The sequence below is a fragment of the Mobula birostris genome, chromosome 1 (genome assembly GCF_030028105.1).
Source record: "Mobula birostris isolate sMobBir1 chromosome 1, sMobBir1.hap1, whole genome shotgun sequence".
Lineage (NCBI taxonomy): Eukaryota > Metazoa > Chordata > Chondrichthyes > Myliobatiformes > Myliobatidae > Mobula > Mobula birostris.
In genome coordinates, this window is record NC_092370.1 from 227,509,439 (window position 1) to 227,529,421 (window position 19,983).

Here is a 19,983-nt window from a genome sequence, read left to right on the forward strand (position 1 = left end):
TGCATGCATTACTAAATGACAATAAAAGAGGACTGCGTGTCCTCATAATCTAATCTAATCTAAGATTCCAGCATGGGCAGTCTCCTGTGCTTCCAATGTAATATTAGTCACCTGTTTAAAAAGATAGTGCCTCAGTGCCTTTGAATGCTACATTATTGCACAACTCTTTAAATGTGCAGGTAAAGATTAGAATTATTTGTCACATGTACATTGAAACATACAGCGAAATGTGTCATTTGCATCAAATCAAATCAGCGAGGACTGTGCTGGGCAGCCCATAAGTGTCGCCAAGCTTCCACTGCCAACATAGCATGCCCACACGATCATGGGGGGAACGTACAAACTCCTTACAGATAGCAGAGGAAAATGAACCCCAGTCTCACAGCGCAATAAAGCATTACGCTAACCACTAAGCTACTATGGAGCTTCTTATCCAGAGTGGGGATGTGTGTATTTGATCAAAATCAAAGTCAAGTTTTCTGTCATATACACGAGTATATGCTGCAGAGGTGCAATGAAAACTTACAACAGCATCACAGGCACATAGCATCACACAAGCAACATTCACAATGAAAACATAAATTACATCCCATCTTTACAAGGAAACTCAAGGTGGTATATAGTATACATACTTTGATAATAAAGCTGAAACACAAAGAAGAGAAAATCTACTGATGCAGGAAATCAAAGTCGCACACAAAATGCTGGAGGAACTCAGCAGGCCAGGCAGCGTCTATGGAAAAGAGTAAACAGTCAACATTTCGGGCCAAAACCCTTCAGCAAGTCTGGAGGGAAAAAAAGGATGAGGAGTAAAGTTAAAAGGTGGGGAGAGGGGAGGGAGAAACACAAGGTGATCGGTGAAACCGGGAAAGTGGGAGGGGTGAAGTAAAGAGCTGGGAAGTTGATGGATGAAAGAGACAAAGGACAGGAGAAGTGAGAGTCTGATAGGAAAGGACAGAAGGCCATGGAATAAAGGAAAGGGGGAGGAGCACCAGAGGGAGGTGATGGGCAGGCAAGGAGATAAGGTGAGAGAAGGAAATGGGAATAGTGAAGGAGAGGGGGTGGGCAAATACTAGGTTAGAGAAGTCGATGCTCATGCCATCAGGATGGAGGCTACCCAGATGGAATATAAGGTGTTGCTCCTCCAATCTGGCTGTGGTCTCATCACAGCAGTAGAGGAGGCCATGGACTGACGTAACGGAATGGGAATAGGAAGTGAAATTAAAATGGGTGACCCCTGGGAGATCCTGCTTCTTCTGGCAAATGGTGCATAGGTGTTCAGAGAAGCAGTCTCCCAATCTACGTCAGATCTCACCAATATACAAGAGGCCACACCAGGACCACCGCATATGATAGGGTCTTTTAAGAGACTCCTGGACAGGTATATGGAGCTCAGGAAAATAGAGGACTATGGGTAATTTCTTAGGTAAGGACATGCCTAGCTTTGTGGGCCAAAGGGCCTGTATTGTGCTGTCGGTTTTCTATGTTTCCATACAGCAGACGACCCCAACAGACTCACAGGTGAAGTGTCGCCTCACCTGTTTGGGGTCCTGAATGGTAGTGAGGGAGGCGGTGTAGTGGCAGGTGTGGTACTTATTCCGCTTGCCAGGAGGGAGATCGGTGGGGAGGAACGAAGGGACAAGGGAGTCGCATATGAAGCAATCCCTACAGAAAGTGAGGGGAGAGGGGGAATTACATTGGAGATGGTAGAGGTTACAAAGAAATATGTGCTAGACGCGGAAGCTGGTGGGGTGGTGGGTGAGGACAAGAGGAACCCTCTCCCTGGTGGGGTGGCGAGTGGATGGGGTGAGGGTAGACGTGCATGAAGTAGAAGAGAACTGTAGTCTGAGTGTAATTCTAGGTCAGGGTCTCCGACAGAACCCCATTCACCTTGAAAAGGGGAAAGAGAGACATCAAAGGTAGAAGTTAAGGTGTTTCCACAGATGAGCTTGAATGGGTGGTTGTTAAGCACCATCGTAGCTCCTGATGAAGGGTTTCGGCCCAAAATGTTGATTGTTTACTTTTTTCCATAGATGCTGCCTGGCCTGCTGAGTTCCTCCAGCATTGCATGTGTTACTTTGACTTCTAGTGTCTGTAGATTTTCTCTTGTTTGTGGCAGGCTGATTGGACCGGAGGGGCCTGCTACCGTGCTGTATCTCTAAATTAAAAAAAAGAAACTGCTTGGTAAATGAATTTATTATTGTTACATGTAGCAACATACAGTGAAAAAGTTTGTTTTTGCATGGCATCCATACAGATCAATATTCATTACAACAGTGCACAGAGGCAAGAGAAAACAATAACAGAATGCAGAATAAGGTGTTACAATTATAGAGAAAGTGCTGTGTAGGCAGACATTACGGTGCAAAGCCATGATGAGGTAGATTTTGTCAAGGGTCTGAAGAAGAAAAGAGGATCACTGAGGTTTTAGAGGATTTTTAGGACAACAAGAGTTTGCCAAGAGAGACAAGGCCCCTGGACGAACTTAAAAACAAGAATAGGAATTTTAGTTTAGGAGTTGCTCTCAACAATGATGACCCTCGGGAGTTGTACGAGCATGTGCAATCTGTTTTGTTACTGCTGGTTCATCACCAGAGTACAGGTCTGCAGTGTCCATCTTTGACCATTCCTATCAGGCAGGTGAGGCGCAGTAACTCTGCCCCACCTTGCCCTCCTTCCCCTTGTGTTATTTTAGACTTGTCCAGATGGTCCCACGGTCTAATGTGTGCTGTTTCACAGATCAGTCAGGATGAAAAGCGAGGCGGTGATTAAGATCTGCATGCAGACCTGCCTGGAATCCCCACGCTGCTGCCTTCTGCCAGAGTAGCAGTCTCTTTTACACACACTGTCTATATACACAACATTATGAGAGGTACAGGTAGGGTAAAAGCAAAGAAGCTTTTCCCACTGAGCTTGGAGGAAACTAGAACTAGAGGTCATAGGTTGAGGGTTAGAAAGGTGAGATATTTGAGGGGAACCTGAGGTAGAACTTCACCATTCAGAGGATGGTGCAAGTATGTGACAAGCTTCCACAGGAAGTGGTGGATGAGGGATCAATTGCAACATTTAAGAGAAGTTTGGAAAAGTACTTGTCGTTTAAAGTTAAATTGGATAGACATGTGGACAGGAAAGGAATGGAGGGTTATGGGCCAAATGCAGGTCGGTGGGACTAGGTGAGAGTAAGAGTTCGGCACGGACTAGAAGGGCCGTGCTGTATTTGTTATATGGCTATATGTTATATGGTTATACCTCTGTCGCCCCCCCGGCCAACCTCAGGGTTGCACGGCTCGCTGTCGTCTAGGGAAACAGCCCTCGGCCCTGCCAAACTGGGTAGTTAGTTTGTGTGGATGCTGTGTGATGTACCCCACCCCGCCCAAATAACAGACAATACACCAGATACGATTAAATGATTTACAGTTTATAGATATTACTGGAACCATATAATTAATAGCGAATAAAATATAAAAGGAAAATAAAAGGCGCCACACTTATCAAAGTTCAATCTCTTCGTGCACAAATAGTTGGAGCTCAGGACCCTTCTTCACCCTGCGACCCCTCGGACCACCTCGACCGGCCGCCTGGGACCAACATCGGTGGTCGACCAGATGCTCCACACGAGTCCATCTCCGTCTCCCCTCCTCGCTAAACAACCCGCTCGGGGTCCGACCCCTTTAGCGGACACACAGCACCTGGTCCATCCTCTGTCTCTCTCTCCCGCCTTCTCCCCCAAAATCCCACACATACGATATCTTCAGACACACCAAAAGCATAACAACTATCACAATTGGTTCATTTGTCCTCGTATCAATAGATAATCCAAAACAAACTGCTAGCGGGAAGGACTTTCTCAGCAGTTAACATAACAAAGAAGCCCTTTCAATTATAACATAACAAAGAAGCCATTTTAATTAGACTACACAGTGACACAAAAAAGAAACCCCCTTACACTCTCCCCCCACCAAATAAAGTCAAATAAAAAATACAAATAAAAATAGTACTGAGAACATGAGTTGTAAAGAGTCTTTGAAAGTGGGTCCGTAGGTTGTAGAATCAGTTCAGGGTAGCCATGAATGAAGTTATCTACGCCGATTCAGGAACCTGAAGGTTGTAGGGTAATAACTGTTTCTAAACCTAACAGTGTGGGACCCAAGGCTTCTGTACCTCCTAGGTCCAATAGTAACAAAGAGAAGAGAGCATGGCCTGGATGGTGAGGGTCTTTGATGATAGATGCTGCTTTTCTGTGACAGTGCTCCATGTAGATTTACTCAAAGTCAAAGTAAGTTTATTATCAAAGTGCATATACTGTCATTTACCATATACTACCTTGAGATTCATTTTCTTGCAGGCATTTACAGGAAAATAAAAAAAAACTGAATTTATGAAAAACAGTCTACATAAACGAAGACTGATAAACAGTCAATGTGCAAAAGAAGACAAATTATGCAAATAAAAAATAAATAATATTGAGAGCGTGAGTTGTAGAGTACTTGAAAGTGAGTCTGTAGGTTGTAGAATCAGTTGAGAGTTGAGGTAAGCAAAGCTCTTCTCACTCAGTGGTGGAGAGGGTTTTGCCTGTAATGGACTGGGCTGTGTCCACCATTTTCTGTAGGCTTTTCCATTCCCGGGCATTGGTGTTTACATATCAGAGCGTGATCAACACAAACTTCTAAGAAAGGCAAGGCCTTTCTCGTTTATTTGTTATGATGGGAATCCAGGGCAGGGTATTAGAACTGAAGTAGAAAATTAGATCGGCAAAGGTGTCCTGGTAAATGTGGAATAGTCTTGATAGCCCTCATCTGCCCTCGTTGTTAATATGACCCCCCCCACCCTGTTTTGCCAGATGCTGCTAACACAGGCTAGGATGCAATTGTACTGGTACAGAGACCGTTCAGAAACCTGATGGTAGAGGGGAAGAACCTGATTCTGAATCTTTGAGTGTGGGTCTTCAGTCTCCTGTTCCTTGTCCCTTATAGTAATAATAAGAAGAGAGCATGTCCTGGACGGTGAGGACATGCTTCATGATTGATGCCCCCCTTCTGAAGGCACTGGCTCTCGAAGGTGTCGGCAATGACAGGGAGGATTGTGCCCATGATAGAGGTGGCCCAGTCTACAACCCTTTGCAGCCTCTTGTGACCCTGTGCGTTTGACTCTTCATACCAGGCGGTGAGGCAACCAGTCAGAATGCTTTCTATCTTACATCTATAGAGTCTTTGGTGACATAACAAATCCCCTCAAACTCTTGATGAAGTAGAACTGCTGGCGTGCCTTCTTATGTGTCAGTCTTGGTCGGCATTGACCTGTTGGAGCAAAGAGCCTGTTTGCATGCTGTATGACTCAAGTTGGTAGTTAATTGGCCTCTGTAAGTTGCTGTGAGAGTGTTGGTGTGTGGTAGAATCTGAGGGGCATTGTTATAGAGTCATAGAGCACTACAGCACAGAAACAGGCCCTTTGGCCCTTCTAGGTCATGCCAAACTATTATTCTGCCTAGTCCCATTGACTTGCACCTGGACCATAGCCATGTGTACTCCTCCCATCAATGTACCTTTCCAATTAAGAATGTAGGGTGAATAAAATGGGATTAATGTTGGATTTGCTTAAATGGACAATGGACGGTCATGTGGACTTGGTGGGGTAAGGGGGGTGGTCCGAAGTCCTTTTTCTGTGCTATTTCTCTCTATGACTATGAGTTTGCATTCCTGCATACCTGCCTTCTTGATCGTCACCAAATTTAATTGCCCCACTAGCTTCCAAAGTCCTACCCAGTGGAGTTCCTTTCCTAAGTCTCCCTCCTTATTTTATGACACTCCATGATGAATGCCCCCTTGCCCAGTCTTTTGTGTAAAGATTAGCTTTATTTGTCATACGCACATGGAAACTTTGAAACGTAGAGTGAAATGCGTCATTTGCATCAACGACCAACTGAGGCTGTGGATGTATTAGGGGTGGTCGGCAGGCGCCATGCTCACAACTTACTAACCCTAACCTGTACATCTTTGGAATGTGGGAGGAAATCAGAGCATCCAGAGGAAACACACACAATTACAGGGAGATGGTAAAGAGAGCAGCAGGAATTAAACCCTGATCTTCCGACTGTGGGCGCTGTAGAGCTTTACACTAACTGCTAGTGTGCCACTCAGTGCTGCCATGGGTTGGTTGTTACGTTGAGGGCACCATATCAGTGCAGTCTTTTGTTGTCTACTTTTCTTTTCCTCCTCCTTTTCGGAGAGATACAGGCGAGTCCCAGAGAACTCATTGCCCCATTGGCTGGTAACAGCTGATGCAGTGAGGGACCTGGGTAGACCCAGAGTGGGTACCATCACTGTGTCGTTGGCACAGGGCATAAGCCAACACTGAGGCCACAGCACACCATTATCAGCGAATCATTTCTAACAGCCCTCTTGCAACTGAACCTCATTAACAAAATTGTCAGGTGTGTGGCTGTCAGCCATTCCTTAACACTGGTAGTTAAGTTGATGTTCAGAGTGGTGCCAGGTCTGATGGAAATGCAGCTGCCAACATAGAAATCATTCCGGATACAAAAGGGATGAATCTGCTCCCTGCAGTTACTTTGCACAGGATTTTTTTTTAGCCGCTGATGCAGTGGCCCATAAATTCTACCCTGTAGTAATAATATTTATTTTAAGGATTAAAGGGATTAGCTCTTGGATAGGCATTCGGATGAAAGATAAATGGAGGCCTTTGTGGGAGGGAAGGGTTAGATTGTTAGGTTAAAAGATCGCACAACATTATGGGCCGAAGGAGCTGTACTGTGATGTAGAACAGTACATCTCAAGAACAGGCCCTTCAGCCCACAATGTTGTGCCAAACCATTTAAATTAGTAATCAAATGGCCAACTAAACAAATCTCTTCTACCTGCGCAAAATCCATATCCTTCCATTTTCTTCACATTCTTGTGTCTATGTTCATTGTGAATTAAGAGGAAATTAGCAAGTGGCCTGCCAACCTTGTGGAGTTCCCACTACAACACAATTCTGATTCTCAATATCACTGCATACTTGGAGGGTTGCTGCGCTGGAAACCCAGCATTTGTATCGGGCCACTCAGGTACAGCCATGTCTGCCAACCAGCAGAGAAAAGGAATCCTCAACATTTAGAAAGTTGCTATATTGAAGGAAGATCATTGCTCTCGTGCCGACTGATCCATGTTCTCTTCTTTGCAGGGAAGTGGACCGGGATTCGGATGGTCATGTCAGCTTCAGGGATTTTGAGGCTGTGATGGACCACCAGTAGGAAACTAATAAAGCCTGTGTGACAAGAAGGACTTCATCCCTCAGTGGTGTCTGTAATTCATATTCCATGACTTTGTGCGGTTGATTTCCCCATCTGCTGTTTCCTGGAGGGATACCACTTACAGCCAGCCTGTCTGAGGAAATCGCAGCTATGTAGCGCAAATTGAGTACAGTCAGCATGTGGTCTATAGACCACACAATCCATAAGGCACAGGAGCAGAATTAAGCATTTCAGCCCATCAAGCCTGCTCTGCCATTCAATCATTTCCCTTTCAATCCCACTCTCCTGCCTCCTCCCCATAACTTTGACACCCTTACTAATCAAGAACCTATCAACCTCCATCTTACATATACCTAATGACTTGACTTCCACAACCTGTGGCAATGAATTCTGCAGATTCACCACCCTCTGGCTAAAGAAATTCCTCCTCATCTCTGTTCTAGAGGATTGTCCTTGTATTCTGAGGCGGTACCCTCTGGTCCTAGACTGTCCAGCTCTTGACAACATCCTATCCATGTACTGTACACAATATCCAGGCCTTTCAATATCCAGTAGGCTTCAATGAGATCCCACTCATTTGTATCCCTGAAGGTTCTCCAATCTAACGTAATATCACCTTATTTATTGCTTCTACATTAATTTATATTTTTTCATGTTTTCTCTTTCTACTGCATTCTGTTAAGGGTTGGTGGAGGCTTTCCCTGTTAACTCCACACTTGATGATGATTGCACTCCTCTGCAAGTGCTGCTGCCTGACAGATTAAAGAACAGTTATACGGATGCAGAATTGGTTCCTGTAACTGATGCGTCATCCTTTGTCTCGGAAGACAGCCCTCCCTTCAGCCCAGTATATTCACCACATCACGGCCAAGTTAGGCCGCTTCTCTCTCTGACAACCTGCCCTTCCTGACAATCTTTACATTGCCCTGGGCCATGTTCCCCCCCACACCCCACACACCCAGCCTCGGTCTTGGGTCTGATTTCCTGCTCTTGGCCTCTTCCACCTTACGGATACATGAAACCAGGGGAGTCAATGGCCAGACCAGGGGAATATTCAGTGACTTGGCCAGTGTTATCGAAGCCAGTTACCTGGTGTCTATCCCACTGGTGTTTGTGGGATCTTGCTATGCTGAAAGAACTATATTAATCAGAATCAGCATTAGTAGCCCTGAAATATGTGGTGAAATTTATTGTGTTGTGGCAGCAGAACAGTGTGATACATAAAATCACTACAAGTTACAAACATAAATAATTAAATACATACATATATAGTGCACAGCAGTGCCTACTCTTGTAAATTACCTCATTGGCTCTATGGAGGACCTGTACAGTTGTTTTCAAAATTTTTCTCTCTTCTCTCTCCTCTCTCTCTTCTCTCCATAAGGCCATAAGACATAGGAGCAGAATTAGGCCATTCAGCCCATCGAGTCTGCTCCACCATTCAATCATGGCTGATCCCGGATCCCACTCAACCCCATATACCTGCCTTCTCGCCATATACTTTGATGCCCTGACTGATCAGGAAATCTTCCCTCCTCCCACTTCCTCCCTCCTCCATTTGAAAACAGTAACACTTTGTTCTATATCTCCTCATACCTCTCTCTGTGGCCGGCTCTCTCCCAGTCCTTAGTTTCCCTGTCGCTTACTGACTATTCTTTCCAAATGGACAGATCCCTCTCCTTCCCTCTCTCTCACTTACCATGGGATTGATAGTCTGGAGGATGGACCTCATGTGCACTCCACACTCAGGAACCTTAACCCACTGCGTCCCTCGATATTTTCTCCCCTGACATTGCACATTGGTACTACCTAACATTGCCCATGATACTACCCTAGTAATTCATTTCCGTGACAACCCAGGCAATGGAGAGACAGCGCTCCATCCAGATTTAACAGTGCTTTTTTCAGCTGTCAGCAACACCAAGTTACTTGACTTCATTTATTCTTGGTGAACTTCAAAGGGATTGGAATGGATACAGTGAACAGATTTTGTCAGTCGTCCTGTGGCTGCCAGACAGAGAGACTGGCTGTGAATTTGGTCAGTAACTCTGATCTCCATATGAAAGCCTTGGATCCTATTGGTCTTAATGCTACTTTTCCTTTCCTCGTGGCATTTTTTAATTATTTGTTTTTTGTTTGAAAACCATTTACATTCATGTGTGGGTGTACATTTACAGATCATTTCCTTTTTTTAACTCCTTCTGCTTTGGCCATAAGACATAGGAGCAGAATGAGGCCATGCTCTCTTCTCGCTGCTGCCATCAGGAAGGAGGTACAAGAGTCTCAGGTCCCACACCACCAGGTTCAGGAACAGTTATTACCCCACAACCATCAGGCTCCTGCACCAGCGAGGATAACTTCACTCACTATAACTCTGGTCTGATTCCACAACCTACAGATTCATTTTCAAGGACTCTACAACTCATGTTCTCGGTGTCATATTTTTTCCATGTGCACAATTTGTCTTCTTTTGCACATTGGTTGTCTCTCAGTCTTTACTCATATATAGTTTTTCAGAAATACTGTTATATTTCTTTATTTTCCTGCAAATGCCTGCAAAAAGACCTAGATAGTGTGCATATGGAGAAGATATTTCCTATGGTAGAGGATACTGGCCCAGAGGGCACAGCCACAGAATAGAACGATGAGGGGATGAGGAGGAACTTCTTTATCCAGAAGGTGGAATTCATTGCCATAGGTGGCTGTGGTGGCCAAGTTATTGGGTATAGTTAAAGCAGAGATTGATAGGGTTCTTGCTTAGTAATGGCATCAAAGGTTATAGGGAGAAGGCAGGTGGTTGAGAGGGATAATAAATCATCCATGGTGGAATAGCAGAGCAGACTTAGTGGGCCAAATAGTCTAATTTTGTCTCTATGTCTTATTGTCTTAAATGAATGTCAAGGTAGTGTGTAGTGACATTGGGTATACAGTATGTACTTTGATAATAAATTTATTTTGAATTGACTTGGATTTATTTTCCCTCTCAGTTCTCTTCTCCATGTCCATGCTGTCTTGCTCTTTCAATATTTGATAGGTTTCAATGAGACCCCAGCTCGTTCTTCCAAACTCCAATGAGTACAGGCCAGAGCCATCAAATGCATCTTATGCATTAACCCTTTCATTCCTGGGTTAATTTTCATGAATCTCCTCTTGAATACCAACACATCCTTTCTTAGATATGGGGCCCAAAGGGGCCCTTTGGCTCCAGGTCATCTCTCACGCACACTGTTAGCCTGGCAGCCTGCTCCCACACACCATGTTTAACTGCCAATGGTGGCATCCCAGGAGTCAGCCTTGGAGCTGTCAACATCAGGGAAAAGTTTGACGGTGAGTCATGTAATCAAAAATACGGGAGTTGCACAGCTATGAACTCATGTTCTGGGCTCCACCACTGTCAAAGGAACCTCAGGTGCTGACGGAGGTCAAATTAATAAAGTAAAGTCACCAAGGATCCAGTCTTGGACTCTTCAGACATCCCGATGGTTCGGTCACTGGCTCACCCATCCCATTCCCCGAGACCCCAATTCCTGTGTTCCCCTCAAACTCACTTGGCTCACCAGAAAATATCATTATAATTCCAATAGCATCTTAAAAAATGTGAATGAAGGTGTATTGGTGGATTTTCAAATATCATACAATAGTTCAGAGTACCTACGACTGGCACCACGGAAATCCCATGTGCACTGGATTATCAGTCTTACTGCTGAGTCAGATTTATTACCTGTTGTTTTATGGCAGCAGTGCATTGCAAGATGTAAAAATTACTATAAGCTACAATAAACACAAAACCAAAGAAACAGATATAAATAGTGGAAAAGAGGAATGGCAAAGTAGTGTTCATGAACCTTCCAGACATCTGATGGTAAAGAGGAAGAAGCTGTCCTTAAAACATTGAGTATGTGTATTCAGGCTCCTGTACCTCCTCCCTGATGATAACAAGGAGAAGAGGCCATGTCCTGGGTGGTGAGTGTATATGTAATGGATGATGTCACCTTGGGAAGGTTGTGCCTGTGATGGTCTTAGATAGATGAATGGAGCTCCACCAACACTCAAGAAGCTCAAGGCTATTCAGGACCCTACCTTACTCTATCCACCACCTTAAACTTTCATTCCATCTACCAATGCAGCATAGTGTCTGTCATCCACAAAATGCACTGCATTTACTTGCCAAGGTCACTCCATCAGTGTCTCCTGGGCCCATAAACTTCACCAGAATCAGAATCGCGTTCTACCAAGGCAGCATGCACCATGGATATGTAAAACTGCTCGATCCTCTGAGATCCCCCAGCAGGTTGTCTGTTACTCCAGGTTCCAGCATCTGCAAATCTTGTGTCTACAACCAATACCACTACCTGCAAATTCCCTCTAAGACACATACCATCCTTTTAGGTTCAGTATTGTCACATGTAGAACGACACAGTGAAAAGCTTCTGTTTGTGTGCCATCTAGACAGATCATGCCTTACATAATTTTCATTTCTATTATCTAGAGATACAGCACTGTAACAGCCCAATGGGACTGCACTGCCCAAATACGCCAATGTAACCAATTAACCTAATGACCTCTATGTCTTCGGAATGTGGGAGGAAACCAGAGCACCCGGAGGAAACGTGCGCTGTCACAGGGAGAATGTGCAACGTTCTACAGACAGCAGCGGGAATTGAACCCAGTTCAATGGCGCTGTAATAGCCTTATGCTAACTATGTCACCCTTCAAGATAGTAAACAGGATAACAGAATACGGATTAATGTTATAGTTACACAGAAAACACAAAGCAGGTAGACAAGTAGATTCCTGAAAGGGTCGACTGGGAGTTCAAGAGTTTAGCTAATGTGAGTGTGATATAGTGGGCCAGAAGAGGTCCTGCTCTCAAGTTTGTCTGTATTCTGCCTGATAGGAGAATTTTATGTATTGCACTGATTCTGATTCTGGAGAGGAGACAGTATGACTTTTTTTTATTATTTTGCCACTGGTGCTGGTTCTAAATCCCAGAATTCCCTATAGGATCACCCTCATCTGAAGGACATCAGCAGTTCAGGAAGGCATCACCCTAGCACCATCACAAGGGTAATCGGGAATGGATAATATGTGGCCTTGCCAGTAATGCCCTCATCCCATGCATGAATGAAGAAAGTGATACATCCTCGTGGTGATTAATGCAGTATAATTATGTGGGGCGGAATTACAGTAATAAATACAACGCAGAGTAATCACTAGTGTAAATACTTTCCAGCTGCAGACTCCCTTCCTAAGACAAAACCTGGGTTAAGGCAAGAGTTGGTCGGGGTAAACAACAATGCAGTCAGGTCCAATGAAGATCCTTCAAGCTCTCTGGGTGAGCGTGGAATTTAAGACTAAACTATGATATGAATTTGAACAGAGAACAGTACAGCACAGATTGGGTCCTGTGGCCCACAATGTTGTGTTGACGTTTTGACCTACTCTTAAGATCAAACTAACACTTCTCTCCTACAGAGCCCTCCATTTTTCTGTCATCCATGTGCCTATCTAAGTCTCTTACATGTCCCTAATATATCTGACTCTGCTCCACCCCTGGCAGCGCATTCCACACTCTCCACCCTCTGCATAAAAAAACTTACCTCTGACATTCCCCCTATTCTTTCCTCCCAACACCAAGAACATGCCCTCTTCTCATTGCTGCCATTGGGGAGGAGCTACAGGACCAGAAATACCCACTGTTAATGTTTTAGGAACAGCTTCTCCTCTCTGCCATCAGATCTACAAACCTACGACGAACCCATGAACACTACCTAACTATTTTTGTTCTCTTTTTGCACTACTTAATTAATTTAATTTTCTTTTATATTTTACTTACTGTAATTTATAGTATTTACATATTGTACTGTACTGCTGCTGCAAAACAACAAATTTCACGACATTTCAGTCATAATAAACCTAATTCTGATCCTGATTCTTTGCACAGTTAGTTCCAAGGTTCTATCATCAATACCCAATACCTGGAATCTTATATAAACAAGCATTTTCACACCCATTCCAGTTACATAGGCAAAACCTATGGAAATTACCTTAGTTAAGTTACATGCAAATCTGGGTAAATTTTAATTCAGCGAGATGCATCAATTATATTATTAGCCATAGAAGCTGCTAATTAAATACAACATTTCAACTTGGACTATAAGACAGCTGTCATGGTGAATTTCAGAAGTAATGAAATCAAAATAATTTGCTTTGATTCATTTAATGCACTCAAATTTCTCAATTTGGTCAGGGTTCTGTCTGACAGCCATGCTGCATTGAGAGAAAATAACATTCGATCACCTATTAAGTAAATCAGAAATTCACTCTTTTACTTATGGGAGCCAACTGAATATCACAGAAAGTAAATCACATACAATTTCTGTACAGATGCCCTCTCTCCAGAGTGCTATTAAAATAAGACAATAATTAATAGTAGAATTTATATACCTTAGGGTCCATAATGTACAATATTAACATTGGCACGGAGGGCAGATTAGTTTCATGAGACAATCATACCTTTCTTTATATTGGAAAGCTATTATCATAGAACATAAAACAGTCTAGCACATATAGGCTCTTTGGTCCACAATATTTTGATGACTTTCGGACCTACTCAAGACCAATCTAACATATAGCCCTCCATGTTAATTTCATCCATGCCCCTATTCAAGTGTTTCAAAAGTGTCCCTAATGTGTCTGCCTCTACCACCATCCCCGGCAGACGTTCCACACACCTACCACCCTCCGTGTAAAATTCTTACCTCAGGTATCCTATATTTTCCTCCTATCACCTTAAATTATGCCCTCTTGTGTTGGCTAGGAAAAAGTCTCCGGCTGTACACTCAATCTATGTCTCCTCTCGTCTCTCCAATCAGATAAGCATCCCCGCAGTGCTCTGCATGTGTTGACAGTCACTGCACATGGACTGCATTTCTTTCAATCAGTTGCATTTTTAACATTTGGAAATTCCCAAACATACTGCACCTTCATTCTAGTCTTTGGAGGGTGGCTTAACTGGCTGCATCACTGATTGGTATGGGAACTGCAAGACATCTCAATGCAAATCCCTGCAAATGATAGCGAGGATCACCGGGGTGTCTCTTCCACCCATCAGAGATATTTATGTACACAGGGCACTTAGCATTGTCAATGATTCCATCCAACAATCTCTTTGACTCCCTACCATCAGGCAGGAGGTACCACAGCATTAGGACAAGAACTCTTCGGATGGGAAACAGCTTCTTTCTCCGGGCCACAAGATACTGAGCTCCTGCCACCACCCAGGTCACATACATAGCATTATACTGTTTACTTACTGACTTTTTGCACCTTATTATTAATTTGTTTGTGGTAATGTTACTTTATGCGTAACGTAAATGAGTTGTTTGTACTGTGTTGTGCGTCTTGGCCCAGAGGAACATTGTCTCGTTTAGTGGTATACATGTGTAAGGTTGAATGACAATAAATTTGAACTTGAAATTTGAATTATGAGGAATATGTATTCAGATGCAAAGCAATTCTTAAGAGATGGCATTATAGAGTCTTGGACACAAGCCTGCATACATTCACTATATCTATACCCCTCGTAATTTGTACAACTCTATAAGAGCTCCCTTCATTCTCCAGTTTAAAGTGAGAGGAGAAAGGTTTAAGGGGTCCTGAGGGTCAGCTATTTTTTTGCACAGAGGATGATGGATATATATATAAAACTATCAAAAGAAGCGGTAGAGGTGTAAAGGTGCACAGTTACAAAGTTAATAAAGACACTTGGACAGGTATAGTGCCTATAAAAAAATTTTTACATCCCTTGGAAATGTTTTATTGTTTTACAACATTGAATCATTGTGGATTTAATTTGTTTTTTTTAACACAAATCAACAGAAAAAGACTCATGTCAAAATGAAAATAGATCTCTACAAAGTGACCAAATCATCACTGGTACACCCAATTGGTTTTAGAAGTCACATAATTAGTTAAATGGAGATCACCTGTGTGCAGTCAAGGTGTTTCAATTGATTGTGGTAAAAATACGCCTGTATCTGGAAGGTCCAACTGCTAGTGAGTCAGTATTCTGGCAAAAAGTACACCATGAAGACAAAAGAACACTCCAAGCAACTCTGCAAAAAAAAAAGGTTATTGAAAAGCATAAGTAAGCAGATGGATGTAAGAAAATTTCCAAGTCTCCGAATATCCCTTGGAGTACAGTTAGTCCATCATCAAGAAATGGAAAGAATATGGCTCAGCTGTAAGTCTGCCTGGAGCAGGCTGTCCTCAGAAACTGAGTGACCATGCAAGAAGGGGACGAGTAAGGGAGGCCACCAAGAGACCTATGACAATTCTAGAGAAGTTACAAGCATCAGTGGCTGAGATGGGAGAGACTGCGCATATAACAACTGTTGCCCGTGTACTTCACCAGTCACAGCTTTATGGGCAGGGCCGGATTTAGTGGGGTCGGGGCCCCTGGGCTGGAGGCCCTGATGGGCCCCTGCCGACACCGTAAAATGCTGCTGTACCAAGCAAAAAAAGGCAAGAACGAGCAAAGGTCGTACTGGTCTAAATATCAAAGCTGTGGACCAAGATATTGGTTTAGTACAATACGTAGGCTATAAACTTACAGGCCTTAAGAGAGAGGGCAGAAAGTAATGCAGATTCTTAGTTTGAAGGACAGCATCTAAAGCACTCAAAAATTGACCTAGGCTTAACTGGCTTAGTAAAGTTATGAGGGAGATGAAGTATGATGTATAAATGTATAAATCTTTATTTAGCTGTTGCTGCGCATACCATAGGCTTTATTTCTCAAACAATGCCAAAGCATTTTTATCGAGGTATTTTTCTCAACCGTGTGTTCTGAGAAAGTAAAATGGAAATGAGAGACAAAAAGGCCAAGAGAGATGGCACTATGGCAAACTAGGAAACTTGACAATACTCAAACAATCTTCTTGAAAACTGAGATCTAGCACATACTAACCTATTGCTGTACTGTGTGCCTTGCAGAGTAAAGACCACTTATTACTCACTAAGTTTGTAAGCAGTTAACTATTAGCCTATTGCCACAAAAGCAGGAACAGCACTGACACACAAGCCTAGATATTTACAAAGTCAGATGCTTGTTTTTCGAAATTAAAGCCTAGTTCTTCTGGATTTCTTTGCAGCAAGGTCCTTGATCAGACCACTAAAATCCAGTTTCCAAACAAGATCACTTTCAAGTGATATCAGAGTAAGATGACTCAGCCTGTCCTGTCCCATTGTGGATCTGAACCTCTGTAGTTGCCATTATCACCCTGCCAAATATGTCACTGGAGCCTCGGATAGTCAGTCCCCTCCTGACCAAAAACTTCACAACCACCAACACTCTTCTCAATACATCGGTCCAGTAGACACACTCTGACTGGAACTGTTTTTGCAGTTCTGTATCTATTCTTCCGCTGTCAGACGCTAGTGTAACATAGGTCAGTATTGTTTTCCTGTGGTGTTCGCTATTTTCATGCTCTCCTATGCACTCAGCGGCATGTTTCCAGTCGCTAAAGCCAGTTTTGAAGATGGACTGACAACTGAAGATGCGGCATGCAAAACAAAACACACAGCCGGTGGTAGGGGAATATAGGAGCCATTGCCTTGATATGTACTCACCATTTACGAGCTTGCGTTTGAAGTGAAATTTGGAGGAAAAACATCTCTGCTGTTTGTATACTCGTTCCGAAGCTTTGATATCCACATCCTTACTCTGGCAGGACTCCAGCCCTTTCTTAGCCCAGTACGCTCGGACTGAATCATCTAACGTTTCCTTTCCCCAGCGAGCAGGATCAGTGCTGTAAGGATCCTCAGTAGCGGTAATGTTAACATTAATGGTGGCCCAACTTGGTTGTTTGGAAGCCTCTGTGGTCAGGAATCACAAAGTCATGCTCTCATGCAGCCCAGCCTAGCCCTGCCTAAAGTCCGGCCCTGTTTATGGGAGAGTGACAAAGAGAAAGCCACTGTTGGAAAGAAAACTCACATGACATCTTGGCTAGAGTGTACCAGAAGTCATATGGGAGACTCTGAAGTCAGCTGGAAGAAGGTTCTATGGTCTGATGAAACCAAAATTGAGCTTCTTGTCCATCAGACTAAACACTGATCATCAAAAACAAACCATCCCTACCACGAAGCATGGTGGTGGCTGCATCATGCTGTGGGGATGCTTCACTGCAGCAGGTTCTGGAAGGCTTGTGAAAATAGAGGGTAAAATGAATGCAGCAAAATACAGGGAAATCCTGGAGGAAAACCTGATGCAGTCTGCAAGAGAACTGCAACTTGGGAGAAGATTTCTTTTCCAGCAAGACAATGACCCCAGGCATAAAGCCAAAGCTACACAGGAATGGCTTAAGAACAAATTGAGAATTTGTGGCTGGACTTGGAAAGGGCTATTCACTCATGATCCCCATGCAATCTGACAGAGCTTGAGCAGTTTTGTAAAGAAGAATGAGGAAAAATTGCCGTGTCCGGATGTGCAAAACTGATAGAGACATATCCGCACAGACTCAAACCTGTAATTGCTGCCAAATATGCATCGACTAAATACTGACTTGAAGAGGGTGAGTGATATTTTGTGTTTAATAAATTTAGACCAATAAATTTAAATTTGTTTTCACTTTGACACGAAGGAGTCTTTTCTGTTGATCAGTGTCAAAAAAGCCAAATCCACTGTGATTCAATATTGCAAAACAATAAAACATGAAAACTTCTGGTGAGGTGCAGAGGTGAATGCTCCGCATTTATAACCACAGTACATGGATAGGAAAGGGTGAGGGCTAAATGCAGGTAAATAGGACTAACTTGGATAAACATGTTGGTCAGCATGGATGTGTTGGGCCGAAGGGCCTGTTTCCATTCTGAGCTGTGACATGGTTTAGGATGGGGATTTTCCCATCCTCTTGTTACCTATGGAGCTGAGATCCAACATCCATCAGAATCTGAATCGGGTTTATCATCACAAGCATATGTTGTGAAATTTATTGTTTTGCAGCAACGATGGAGTGCAAGACTTTTTAAAAATTACTCAAGTTACAATATTAAAAAATAAATCAGTAATGCAATAGAAGAATAGCAAGGTAGTGTACAATGGTTCAGGGACCATTCAGAAATCTGATGGCAGAGGGGAGAAAAAACTGTTCCTAAAATATTGAGTGTATGTCTTCAGACTCCCGTACCTCCCCCCAGATGGTAGCAATGAGAAGAGGGCATGTGGACCCTGGACCATGAGGCTCTTTAATGATGGATACTGTCTTCTTAAGGAACTGCTTTTCGACAATGGCCTAAATAGTGTTTGTGCAGGGATTTTTCTGACCTGTACCAGCTGGCAACAGCAAAGTCTCGGAAGCTCCTTAATAAGCAGACACTGGCCAGCTCACAGATAACCAGAGCTGGGTAGGTAGCTGGAAATTTCACAGATCACCACCTAGGTGTTAAATTCCACCAGATGTTTACAATCTGACTGCATTAGCTGTTACTATAGCAACTACAAACCACATGCCAGTGCTTTACGATGTGGTGCTAAAAAATCATGATTCTCTTGCAGGTATTATTGGCCCGGCTCATGCTAAATTTAAATAGATACCAGCACCAGATAAAGCACACAGGGAACAAGGACTGTAGCTGAGATTTTCAAGGCTTCACCAAACGAATAATGACTGTAACAAAAAATGCATTTATAACGAGGCTTTATGAAAATAAAGATAAAGATTAGCTTTAATTGTCACATGTGCGGGGGATCAACCCAGTACTTGGACAATTCAAACACCGGGCCAGCTGGACTGAAAAGGCAGAGTGCCTGGACCGGAGGCGAGGATTGAACCTCTCCTGCCCTGTGACGTTTCACTCCGCTCTCCTCGGCACTGAGCTTGTGAGACTGGTCCGGCTGCCACATGCTTCGTGTCCGCAAGCTTCGCAGCGATGTGCCCCACAGTATGAGGAATTGAGACTGAGGCTATGGGCCGACTCCAGCTGCTTCGGGATTCGGGTCTATGGTTCGGAATACTGTTGCTTGCTTTAATGTTTGCATGATTTGTGTTTTTTTCCCCCTCTTTCTTTATGCATTGGTTGTAGGTCTTTTCAGTGGGTTCTTTCAGATTTTTTTGTTTCGTGGCTGCCTGTAAGGAGGCAAATCTCAAGGTTGTATAATTTATACATACTTTGAAAATAAATGTACTTTGAATCCTTCAATTCTTTGCATGTACAGTGACATGCCTCATTTGCATCAACAACTGACACAGTCTGAATATACAGTGGCATGCAAAAGTTTGGGCACCCCAGTCAAAATTTCAGTCACTGTGAATAGCTAAGCGAGTAAAAGATGAACTGATTTCCAAAAGGCATAAAGTTAAAGATGACACATTTCTTTAATATTTTAAGCAAGATTATTTTTTTATTTCCATCTTTTACAGTTTCAAAATAACAAAAAAGGAAAAGGGCCCAAAGCAAAAGTTTGGGCACCCTGCATGGTCAGTACTTAGTAACACCCCCTTTGGCAAGTATCACAGCTTGTAAACGCTTTCTGTAGCCAGCTAAGAGTCTTTCAATTCTTGTTTGGGGGATTTTCACCCATTCTTCCTTGCAAAAGGCTTCTAGTTCTGTGAGATTCTTGGGCCGTCTTGCATGCACTGCTCTTTTGAGGCCTATCCACAGATTTCCGATGATGTTCAGGTCAGGGGACTGTGAGGGCCATGGCAAAACCTTCAGCTTGCGCCTCTTGAGGT

The 19,983-nt window shown here is 43.4% G+C and overlaps 1 protein-coding gene across 1 annotated transcript in view; it reads left to right on the top strand.

The window, feature by feature from the left end:
- Nucleotides 1-14,707, top strand: part of efcab11 (EF-hand calcium binding domain 11) — a 135,606-nt gene extending 120,899 nt beyond the window's left edge. The window contains exon 6 of the mRNA XM_072273069.1: nt 7,183-14,707. Coding sequence (XP_072129170.1) covers nt 7,183-7,252 — 70 coding nt within the window. The 3' untranslated portion in view covers nt 7,253-14,707. The remainder of the gene's footprint in view (nt 1-7,182) is intronic.
- The last annotated feature ends 5,276 nt before the right edge of the window (nt 14,708-19,983 follow it).